The 12,634-nt window shown below is 38.4% G+C and overlaps 1 protein-coding gene across 3 annotated transcripts in view; it reads left to right on the top strand.

Moving 5' to 3' along the window:
- The window catches only part of adck1 (aarF domain containing kinase 1), a 164,655-nt gene that overhangs the window by 64,146 nt on the left and 87,875 nt on the right, over positions 1–12,634 (top strand). For all 3 annotated transcript variants that reach the window (XM_053509394.1, XM_053509392.1, XM_053509393.1), the window contains 3 exons: positions 6,872–7,030; positions 8,225–8,383; positions 11,010–11,126. In XM_053509394.1, the coding sequence (XP_053365369.1) occupies positions 6,872–7,030; positions 8,225–8,383; positions 11,010–11,126 (435 nt within the window). The remainder of the gene's footprint in view (positions 1–6,871; positions 7,031–8,224; positions 8,384–11,009; positions 11,127–12,634) is intronic.

Genomic DNA, 12,634 nt, shown 5'->3' with positions numbered 1-12,634 from the left:
GTTGTCCACCCTCAGATGCTGGCATGAATAATGCAGATGTGCTAACATCCGAGCTGTAGAACTTTTGACCCCCCCATACTCCGATGGTACAAGTGAAAACTGAAAACTACACCTACCTGCCTTTTCAGATTAAGCAGTGGACCAAAGATAAATAAAATTCACCTAGTGCTTCTGCTAGTGATTACTTTGACTTACAAGTAACTTCATGAATCACAAGCTTGTGGATGCTCTTTGGTAGTTTTTTAGCTCTCTGCAAGTTGTTAATGAAAAGAAAATCACGTCTTGTACTGACCTGACCGATGCAGATTAAATACTCCTTTCCACATGTTAAGAACATTTTTTTGTCCTAGTGTCAAGAATACTTATATAACTTTGACATTTTGGCTCCAAGCTCTGTTGGAATCATTCCACAGTCCCAGTCCTTGCTGAGATTACTCTTGGTGTACCAGCAGTTGGTTCAGAGGTCATGCTGTGAAATCAGGTCATCACAGACCCCAACAGATTGCTGTTCCTTCAAGTGTGGCTTTAGATAAGCCTAAGCAAAATAGCACACAGCTCAAATCACTTATAGAGGATAGGATGCTTTATTGGGACAGACAAAATGACTCTTGAAAGGAGGACAAGACATCAAGATTATCCTTGTGTGTGGGTGGGACATGACCTGGACCCCAGAAGGCCACTGCGGAGTAATGTTTTCGTGAACATGCTGACGTAACAGCGGCTGCCTTGGTTTCTGTGTCTCTCTATAGGACGAACATATTGCATATGACACAGAACCGGGCTTCACTAATGACTATAGCTCTCCAGGGATTCCTCCTTAACCTCCCCACTGTCTAATTGCCTCCATTACCCCAGTCCCATAAGAGGAGGGGCGCATGTTCAGAACAGAGAGACTCCATGTGGGGCTGCGTCGCTGCTCTCTTTTAACTCTGCATGTTGCTCATTTGTTATAGTAACATATGGTCTGATTTAAGCTTTGTTTGAAATTACTTAGTATTCTGCGCTTGCTGAGAAGCTCAAAGCTTGCCCTGAACAACGTACGTCTGAGAAGAGCTAATTTTATCCAACAGGTAAGTGAGGCAGGAGAGTGGTTCTGCTCACCCTCTGGGTCATTACGCGTGAAGTTGCATAACCGCACTGGGTGAGAACTCTGAGGTTCCTCCCAGCTGGAAGCCATTGCGATCAGACAGCATCTGTCAAAATGTGTGGCTGTTCCTTCGGGACAGGGACTTCATAGGCAGGTGGGAACCAGACACTAAAATTTATAGTCCATCTGCCTGCTTATCCAAAATAACAACCCCAGTGTATACCCAACCGAGGAGTCGTTGGTGTGTGTGTGTTATACTGCAGCATTCAGCAGGATTGGGCGATATAATCATATATGGCTGGGAATACCTTTATGATGGCAGTTGTATCTTAAATAAGCTTTTACAGCATCACTACATTTTCATTTTTGGGTGAAATGGCAAGCAGTAGTACAATTTAGTACAGTTTCCTTTTTTTAAGAGTGTACGTGAATGCTTCACCTCTATTGGATCATCTAGACAAATATGTGTTTCTTTAGTATTTGTGTAGGCTTGACAGATAATTTTGAGTATATCACAACTTTGGTGTGTTTCCACCAGGTGTGAACCAGGTTGATTTTACCTCCTGAAATTGATTGGTTCATGCACCAGCATAGATACTTTCTTGCACCCCATGGAACTACTGCAATGGAGCTTGCCATAATGTTTTTGGTTTGTTTGGCACAAGTACAACTATGGGCTCAATCCAGCCACTGGTGAGCAGCCAAACATCTCATGGCAGGTGACTACAGTATGTTTGAAGGACATTGCCATCTCCCCCACTTATTTTCCAATCTGTTGTAGAGTTCTTCTCTGCAAAGATGCAGCCTCTAAGCAGGGAGGGCAAATTCTTCCTACGAGACATGTGGAGCCTGCCGACCTCATCTTTTCGAACTGCTGCTCGCTCAATATCAGTTGGGCAAGTTACTGTAACACGTTTGGAGGAAAGTGCTATCCGCCGTAACTTGCATTCCTTTCACCCTGGGCTATGGATGCTATGCAGAATTGCTCCTGCAGTATGGATGGGAAATCATTTTTCTACGAGTTGCATTTAAGTCAAATTGGGAACTGTGATGAAAGTTACTGTAAATGTGAGGCATAAAGGCGATTGACATTTGAATAACAGTACGGTGATGTGACTCTAACATTCAGTGAGTGGAACGCCTGGTCCTTAAAAATCAACAGATAACTAGTCGCAAACTTGTGGAAAAGACGCATCTGTTTGTGGGAACAGTACACGAAATAATTTAACAAAAACACTTGCTCGTTACAGGAACTCGGCTAGGAGTTATAGCCACATGCACCATACGGTCCTGACCCCGCTCCAAGTCATTTCCACATATTTTGGCTTTTAAAAGGAATTCCTGGGAGGCCAGGGTTTTAAACTGCTTCACTCAGGCAGTTCGATCATGGCTCGGACGTACTGAGAAAACTTTCTACATTGATGGCATTCTAGTGCTAGTGAAATGCTGGGATACGTGCATTAGTGTAGCAGGGAATTATATAAAGAAATAAAGGGAATGTTCAGTCTCATAACAGTGTTCTGTTATTCTGCGCAATTAAAAGTCCAGGTTTGACTTTAACACCCCAAGTAGTTTTTGTTGCAGGGAATTATTTCTAAAGTATGGCGCATAAAACATAATGGTACTCATGAACATCTGCAGGAACTGTGTAGCCCATCATCTAGCTACATAAGACTTGTTTATACTGAGGCTAAGTAGCTGTTTAAGGACTTAAGTGGTTTGGGAAACAGAGCTACAGTACAGTGCATAATTTCTGGACATTTTTTCTCAACACAATTTCACCACACTGCATAACTTGCTCAGAAACCCTGCTTTTTTTTATTTTTTTTTATTTTATATACAACCAGAGTCCATCCTAGGAGCCCATTCAAAAGCAGATGCTGTAATCTGATGCAGGTCATACGCAGAAAGGTTAAGGTTGCTGTGTTACTAATTCTGCTACATTTGGTCTGGACCACTGAATCAACCACACACCATTTTAGTGACATTTAATAAAATATGAAAGGTCAGGAAAAGATCAGCATTTCTCCCCTGGTTCTTTTAATATAATAACCAAATAGAGTATAACAAGTATTCCGGAGACACATGGAAAGTTGAAGCATGGTGAGCATTGTGCATTGAGCAGTGTCATTCACTCGAGTTTGTGATGCTTTGACAGACACGTTTTCATGGGTGTATTCCAGTGTAGTAAGGTTTGTGTGACAGCTTCTCCATCTGCACTGAATATGCCAGGCAGGTCTTGTGTCTGCATGCCAAACTGTGTTACTCACCCAGCAGTGTGAAGAGAAAAACTCAATCACAGGTGTTGGAAAAATTCTATGTAAATGACCAAATGTATTACTTATCATCCTATAATCAGATACTCCAGGAGTAAATATTGACTATAGCATAGAAACATGTTGCACTTGAAAGCTGGAATTAGGCCTCAGTTCCATACTAAAGGTTGCAAATATCAGTGTTGGGGGTAACGCGTTACAAAGTACTTGGCTTACTTTTGTGATGTAACGAGTAATTTAATGTGTTAGGTCCACCATTTAAGTACTCAGTTATTTAGTTATTTTGGAAAAAATTTAATCCGTTATTCTGAAAATTTATGTAATTCATGAGCCAAACAGCAGCCATTCCCAATTCGTCAGTGTGTGTGTGTGAAAGTCATCCTACAAGCCCCGCCCCAGATTTTTTTTTCCTGCTGTTACCCCATCTCACCTATGCGGCTTGACTCGGTTGTGCATATTACATTACAAATTACCATGCAGCCTGATTCTGTGGTCAGTGATGGCTCAGGCAGTGGAGGGCTCTGGGTTACTGATTGGAAGGTCTGGCGTTTTAAGCCCTGCCGCCTTCAGGTTGCCACTGTTCGGTCCTAACAAAATCCCTTCACTGTTGCTGGTCCCACAGCCTGGATAAGAAAGCAGGAGGGTTACGTTACATTACCATTTAGGCATTTGGCACTTGGCACACGCTCTTATCCAGACCGACTTCTGCTCATAAATGTTTTGAACTTTTCATCATTAAATACTGTATATTGTTTACTAGGTAAACTAACACAAACACCTAAGAAAGACATAGGTCTTAAGTTTTCGCTTAAATTGACAGACATCTAAAGAAAGTTCATCCCACCACCTAGAAACCAGAACAGAAAATGGTTTAACAGGTTGGGTGTCCGCCCTATTAAACCACTATTGCTGAAGAAATAACAGAACCCATTGGCCGATGTGCTCAACAATGGGAGGAACAAAAAATAAAAGATAAAATAAAATGCATTAGTATAATCTGACAAAGGAATGATGGAGCGTAAATTGCAAAGAAAAATAAATGTATGCATGGTGTACCAATTTTGCCTTTCCTGGTGAGAAGAAGCACTTTAATGCATGTGCAATAACATTGCAGATGTCCCCAACTTAAGCATTTTTTGATACCAAGCTTTATTCCCGCTGAGATCGTGCCAATTGAAACGTCTGAGCTGTTTCTCACTCACGAAACGTCTCACTCCACAGTGTTTGGACTGAATTGTCCCCTGACAGAGCCGTGAGCTGTGTTTTCTTGCCTGGTGAAGAGTGCTGGATGGCTGAGTTCCTGCTGTTCCCGCTGGGCCACCCTGTCTATTCAGATAGATGGCCTACAGTCACATGGGCTGCGTTAGAAATGCCCAGAGAATCGGTGAAGCCGAGCTTTATGATTGATAAGTTTGTCCTCTTTCTATCACAGATATTAGAGTGGTTGTAGGCCATGGCTTTAGGATGCTCAATCTTCTGGAGAAATGCAGTGGATAGAGTGAAAAAGTAAATTTATGAATTTCTGGTGGTTTGGTAGTATTCTGGCTGGATAGTCTGGACTAACAGCATACATTTTTAATACTTAGCGTGTGAAGGTGACTTGCCGATTCTTATTCGTATTAGTTTAGAGAGCTGAACCAGTAGTACAGAGTCAGACTCATAACGTAGAGATCAGGGCAGAGATAATCATGGTACAAGGGAAGCAAAAACGTGGTTGAGTAACTGGGAAAAGGAAGTTATAAATATGAATCAATGCAATCACATTCAATTGTAGCTAGAATTAGGTGTGTGTGTGTTTTAACTTGATAATTCCTATAATTATGCTATCAGAAAAAAGTGTTTTTCGTCCTTTAAAGTAAGGTTTTGTCCACTAGTTTTTATTTATTAGTTAGTTACATTCGCCTGTGTGGCAGTGTTTCTGGTTTGAGAAAAAAAAAATGTGCAAAAAAGACTTTATACATTTTTAATCGTAATGTGTTATTTATGCAAGTGTGTGTTTTTTTTTTATTTATTTCTTTAGAAACCTCATCATTTCAATTCTTTTTCTTGTTTTACACTTATTTTCTTCTCCCGGAGGTGTGTTTGCCCAGTCGGGGGGGAAAAACATTCTAAATGGAGTCACTTGACCTTCATTAAGTGCTGTTCACACTCATTTAAAAGTGGTCTGTGTTTAGTGACCAGCAAAGTGCCTCGTTTATTTCATAAATAACTAAGTTTTTCAGAACGTTTCATGCGGAGACAGAACGCTACTTAGAAAACAACACAGCCTGCTGATCACTGATGTGGATTTATTAATGCTTTATTATTTCCCAGAAGTTAGGAGACACAGGCCTTTCTCTCGTATGGTGGTTGCATTATCAGTACTTGTCAGGTTCTGAAAAGTATTTTAATCATTGACAGCCATTGTCATAAATTATAAGATTTTCTATATAATGCTAATGCTTCCTGTGTTGTTTTACTATCCAGGTCCAAATGTGTGACATTGTCCATCTATTAAGTCATGTGGTCATGTTGGAATTTTGTTGTTCAATTGTGTTCTAATAAGAGCGATATAGCGACAGTTGTTCTCTTTGTTCCTTTTTCAACGTTATTGACTAGGCTAAAAAGTAGGAGTTATGTAATGTAAAAAGTGTCTCTACACCAAATAGGATCGCTTCCTGGTTTATGTGTGTAGTGCAGCAGGAATTGAGAAGGTTCATAGCAAGCAGCACTGAGCTGTGTAAAATTAGGGATAGTATTTTTTTAAGCAATCCATATTAATTCTTTTGTAACTATCCAGTTAACAGGTGGATAAGAGATCTGTTTTTTAATTACTATAATCAAGGTACAGGAAAGTATAAAAATACAACATTTTTCACAAGCTATACAACATTTATTTTATTTGGCATGGTTTAAAAAAATCTGGATTGGTTTTGCTTATTTAAAAGATATTTAGGCTAAATTTTTACTTGGAAAATAAGTCACTGGTGGCACTGTGATGTACAGATTCGCACTATGGTCTCACACCTGCAGGGTTGAGGGTTTGATTCCCGCCTCGGGTCTGTGTCTGTGTTCCTCCTGTGCTTGGTGGGTTTCCTCCACGTACCCCGGTTTCCTCCCACAGTTTAAAGACATGCAGATTAGGCTGATTGCTCTTCCCAGTTTGCCCATTGTGTGTGTGTGTGTGTGTGCGCCTTGCGGTAAATTGGCACCCTGTGCAGGGTGTACCTTGTCTCTTGCCTCAAGTCTCCTGGGATAGGTTCCAGGCCCCCTGTACACAGGAAAAGCAATATAGAGAATGAATGAATGAATGAAAATTATTTACTTTTCTCTGTGGTGTATAAACAGGTAAACACAATTAAATAAAAAGCACATACACACCAGTACAATCCACCATGACAAACATTTCTCTGTGCCCTTAGCCATAAATCAACCAGACCTGCATTCATAACACTTATTCTTCCATTTTCTACTTTATATCATTGTAAAAATCTTTATAAAAAGTTTAACCTATCTCTCCTCCCAACAGCTGGGCGAGTTGTTTGTGAGCTTCGAGGAGAAGCCACAGGGGGCGGCCTCTCTCGCTCAGGTCCACCGGGCCGTCCTGCCGAACGGAACCACGGTGGCGGTTAAAGTGCAGCATCCGAAGGTTCAGGCTCAGAGCTCCAAGGACATCATGGTGATGGAGGTGAGTGTAGTGCGAATTGAACTCCTGATCACTTCGTTTAAGTCAGTATCATCAGTATGCAAATACCTGCTTTATAAACCTATATATAGTATACTGTATGTATGTTTAATATATATAGCAGCCTGTAGTAGTTTCTCCATACCATAGTTTAACTGTAGGTAAAAATCCTTGCAAAAATAAACTATAAATACATTTTTTAATAAAGGAAATTTAAAAACTTTTCTTTAACTTTGTAAATAGAATTAGTTTTTTCTTCCCATTTAAAGTAACTTAAGGAAGCAATGTAGGAAAAACAGTACTTGTGCAAAGTTGATAATTTTGTTTTGCTATCTGAGTAAATTTCTATAAATTAGATATTTCTATAATTAGATATTTTATCTACACTTATAATACATAAAGAAGCAGAAGGGAAATTATTAGTTTAAATGTTTACAATAAAACCTATGTTGGAACAGTATAATCTTTTAGATTTTTAAATGGGTTTAATTGCTATGTTTTAGATTTTTCATGTAATTTTTAGCAATTTTTGCACTTTACAATGCAGTATAAAATATACATGATATTTAAAAAGAACAGAACATTTTTTATGGAAATGCTTTTCTAAATTTTGTCCTAACTCACCAGGCTTTACCAAGACTAGCTTCACTTGCCTAGTTTAACCTAGCATGAATTTAATTGCATTAATATTATTTAAAAAAAAAAAAAAAAAAAAAAAATGTTAAAGAATACTGAGCACGAATATCTCTTTAATTAATAAGTGGCATTTAAATCTACAGAAACGAAGGGGAATATTATTTTGTATTTTTAGCTAGAACTGCACTTTTAAATAATAATAATAATAAAAATAAAATAACCTGTACTGCATTATAAGTCCTAAAACACAGTGCTGTATGAATCATATCCCCGGATGAGTCAGTGATTCCTGAGAAAAACATGAACTAAAAAAACATTTACTTAATTCAGTTTTTTAAAGGAACCTTAAAATTGAAGCTAAATATCCCATTAGTAAATTATTTGCTTTCAAACGTGTGTTTTTACTACATAAAATTTAAGAGCCAATCCAATTACAGTATGCAAATACAATCCATGCATCACTGGTTTTCATAGGCTTAGGGTATTTCTAATTTGCAAATACCTGGAAAGTATAAAGCGAATGAATAAGTGTGTATTTGTGTGTATGTGTGTGTGTGTTAGTTCCTCCTGCAGGTGGTTCATCGGCTCTTTCCAGACTTTGCGTTCATGTGGCTGGTAGAAGAGGCTAAACGTAACATGCCTCTGGAGCTCGACTTTCTCAACGAGGGACGAAACGCTGAGAAGGTGTCCTACATGCTCAAGCACTTCAAATTCCTCAAGGTTTGAACAACTCACCCATACACACTCACACAGACGCATTAAAAACTAGTTTAAATTGAGCATTTTTATATTTTGACTTGTTGCTACACCAATATGGGAAAACTACATACAATTTATATATTTTTTCTAATATAATGAAGATAATTTACCAAATTAGACCTCAATCTTGAAATTTGGTTTAATACAAAGTTAAAATGCTAGTTAAAATAAGTAAAAAAAAAGTGGAGAAAAAAAAATCAGGATTGATTTTACATGCAAAAATTAATACATTAAAGTTAAAGATCTCTCTGCTTTTAAACATCATGTTATTGCATATTAAAAATATAGAAGCCGATCAGATTCCAGCCTGCAAATACAATCCATACAGCAATATTTTTTAACTAAGCTGTACATTTAAAAATAAATCTGAATTCATTTTTATTCTTGTGAAATAAATTTAAACTGAATATCTCTTCGAAAAAGTTTTTTGTTATTACATCATAAAATATAAGAGCCAATCCAGTTTTAGTATGCAAATGCAATCCAGGAAAATGAGCTCTGTAATAGGTCTAGAGTTTTTTTTTTTTAAGCTTAGTTATGATTTCAGGATGATAATTATAGCAAACCCATTTTATCCAATTTGTTTTTATCATCTATCGATGTGTGTTTGTGTCGCGTGCAAAAGTGACTATTAAGCATGAAAAAAGCTTGAAAAGTTTTTACTTTTGTTATCGTCTGATTAGACGCACCAGCTCCGTGTTCAGTCCGTTCATGAGTCGAGTCAGAGATGTCGGAGCAGCAGCGTAGTTTTTTCATTGAAGCATCTTAATACATGCGGTCTAAACTACAGCCTGGGTTGATTGGATTGTGCGAGGAGAGCACTCTGACTTTCCAAGACGTTTTTTTTTGTGGTTCTCATTATTCATTTATAGTTCCAGTACAATTGAATCAAAAAATCAATAGTGTTTTGTTTAATCCACCCCTGCGGACGTGTCCTCTTCCAGACTCGCAGTATCCGCTCCGCAAAAACGGAGATTCTGTGTGTGTGTGTGTGTGTGTGTGTGTGTGTAAAAATCTGAAAAATCTCGGATCTTTTATTTCTGTTTTCTGATGTATGACTATGCCTCTATAAATGGATCTCTTCCTTCAGGCAGCACTGCATGCTTTTGATTGGGTAGATGTTAAATATTTTCTCTGTAGTAAATTTGTGTTTGGGTGAAGTTTTTATGTTCTCTGTTACACTTCACTGTATTTGAGTTACTCTTCATTGTGAGTGTGAGCAGCTTTTTGTGTAAACCTCTGTAGGAAAAGGGAAAGAATCGTAATAAGTGCGATTGCTTTCACAGAGGCCTTCTTTATTCTTAATAAATAACAGCGTTACATTAACGGCTCATGAGAAGTCCACAGAGTTTAATTCTGACATCAGGAACTGTGTGAGACATAAAGCTATAGCTTCATGTTTACTGTATACTTATAAAGCATTATCACTCGAGAGGGAACGCTGTCATACTGTAGACCTCACATTTGGTTGTAGACATCACAGCCGTGCCATATCTAGCCATACAGCATGACCTTGAGTGTGATATAGCCAGTTCCTTCTGTGCCTGGTGGAACTTTATATATTTTTTTTATATAACATAATGTTATCAGATGTGTTGTCTTGGTGAAAGTGCTTCTGTGACTGGTTTTGAATGTGGGTTTTGTCAGGCAGCTGCTCTCTCCTCAGTACTGCGGACTGCACAGACCTGCTTTCACCCATGCTGCAATCGACAGTTAGTGTCATTTACATAAATAGAACACTCTGTCCCAGTGATGTCGCTGTCCATTATCGCCACTCTTGGTATAACCTCTTATCCAATCAAATTGCTTGGTCAAAACGAACTATTGTATAATGCACTGTCATTGAGTCCTGGTTTCCGATTGGTCTGAAGGTGATGATTGATACATTTGTTTTAATGTATACTGATTTTCTGTAACAAGATTTTTATTTAACCCGTATCTAAGGAGCCTCCAGTGTGTGCGCTTTATTATAGTCAGAAGTAAAAGCTGGAAAAAAAAAATTGATACCAAAATTATTGATACTGGAGCCATGATTCTTAAGACAAACCCAAATGACAAGTTTTTTTTTTTATTATGTAGGGTTCACACACACATGAGTTATGTACAGTATTTTACTAAAATTTTTTAGATTACAATGACAGGAAGCAGAGACACGAGACACTTACCAGGATGTGCTCAGATCTGTTCTTCTTATCCTGAGAAGTTTGACTTTGAACTAAAATGTGCTCTGCTTTGGATAACGCCTAACCCAAACCCAAACTTGAAACCCAACTCAAATGCAACCTTACATCGTCATTCTCATTGTCACCATCATCTCTGTTCTCCTCATACCATCGTTTTATCTCTTAGACTTTCAGCATCACAATGAAAGTAAGATTATTTAAGGAGTCGATTAAAAAAAACAAAAAACAAAACACAATCAGTTAATTAATCTGCCAGTCAAATCAGCTTGCTGAGAGGCAGGAAATATGACAGAGATCAGCAGTGTATGTTCGAGTCCTGCCGCTTAGTGAATTAGTTATGTTTCCCATGGTTCCTTGTGTCAATGTTGTAGTTTTTTTGTTTGTTTTGCTTTGTTTTGCTTCAGGTACCAAAGATCCACTGGGACCTTTCGACCAAGCGCGTCCTGACCATGGACTTTGAGGACGGGGGGCAGGTGAACGACCGTGACTACATGACGGAGCACGGAATAAACGTCAACGAGGTTAGCGATCTCTGCTTATCACGAACAAACCCAGAGGCATCGGCGCCAACGTTTCTAATTGCCTCGTGTCCCGCTGCGCCAACGTTAGCGTTCGTTTTTTTTTTCTTTTTCGAGAATAAAAAGCGCTTGTGAATATTAATGAATGAGTCATGTTTGTTCAACAAAGCGCCGTGCAGAGGGCTTTAATTTTAGTGTCTCAATCTCGAGTTATCTTTGTTCTCTTGTCTATGCAGGAATAAGGAACGTTTCAGAGTCAGATATTTAAGTTTTAAAAGTTACGCCGTTTATAAAGACGCACACGGGGAAAGTTCATCGCGTTCAGAATTGGGTTACGCAGCAGCCTGTTGGAAATCACCTGCGTTTACTTTCCTGCTTCTTAAGGTTGCCAGATTGTGTCCAAAACAAGGTTTATCTACAAAGCAGGGATATATATATATCAGGGATATATATATATATATATATATATATATATATATATATATATTTTTTTTTTTTTTTTTGCTATCTACAGTAATATTATTATACAAATAATATGAATTATATAAACATCAAGCCAAATTCAAAACGAAAATGGAAACTATAATGATATACAGTGCCGCCATAATTAGTGGCACCCCTTGTAAAGATTAGTTAGGACAAATCCTCATTTTGGTGGGGAAAAACATAATGAGAGAAATAAATCCAAACTTTAATTGAAATGAATTTTATTCTGAGTGAAAAAAAAAAAATCCCTCATCAAGATTTTTTCCCCCACAAAGGAACATTTACAATTGGGGTGCCAGTAATTATTGTGGACACTGTATGAGTACGACAGTGGTGTCTAGGACATATCGCGCCGTGAATAGCCCTGTAGTCCTGTCAATACATTTCTCACTGGTTTAATTTAAGAATCTTTATAATTTAATATCATGTGCTGCCATTTCTCATACACACAACTCACTCATTCGTACCAGGGTTGATTTATTTAATTTTTTATCTCGAGGCACGTTTATCTGTATGCATGTATGATGACGTGGACATGCAGAGTGACCTGACAGGAAATGGTATAGAGAATCACAGAAAAAAAAAAAATGTTAATAATGCGGGACAAATGATGTTTTATATCTACAACCGAGCTGATAAGAAAACGCAGGAATAACACAATGCAAATGAGACAAAGCCGGGGAATATTACTAGCACTGAATCCAGAGCGTTTGCTTGAGCATGACGTATGGTATAAACCTTAACTACATTACACCGTATGTTAATGACTCTGCGGCTCCCATGGACGATCGCATGGACGCAGTGCTTGGGTTCGAAATGTTCACAGAACATAGCATTAATCACCGAAACAGAATGAATAATGAGTCTCGTGTTCTTCATGAATGCACCACAGGTTGGGTTTTACTTCACGTGACAAAACAGCAGCGGCGTCGCTTTTGTGTAACCGTCCCAGAGAGAACAAAGAAGAACCGAACATGAGCCTGGGGACTCGGTGTCTTCCAGGGAAAGTTGTTCAACACAGCGTC

The sequence above is a fragment of the Clarias gariepinus genome, chromosome 13 (genome assembly GCF_024256425.1).
Source record: "Clarias gariepinus isolate MV-2021 ecotype Netherlands chromosome 13, CGAR_prim_01v2, whole genome shotgun sequence".
NCBI classification, from domain to species: Eukaryota; Metazoa; Chordata; class Actinopteri; order Siluriformes; family Clariidae; genus Clarias; species Clarias gariepinus.
This window is presented reverse-complemented; position numbering and strand designations above follow the sequence as displayed.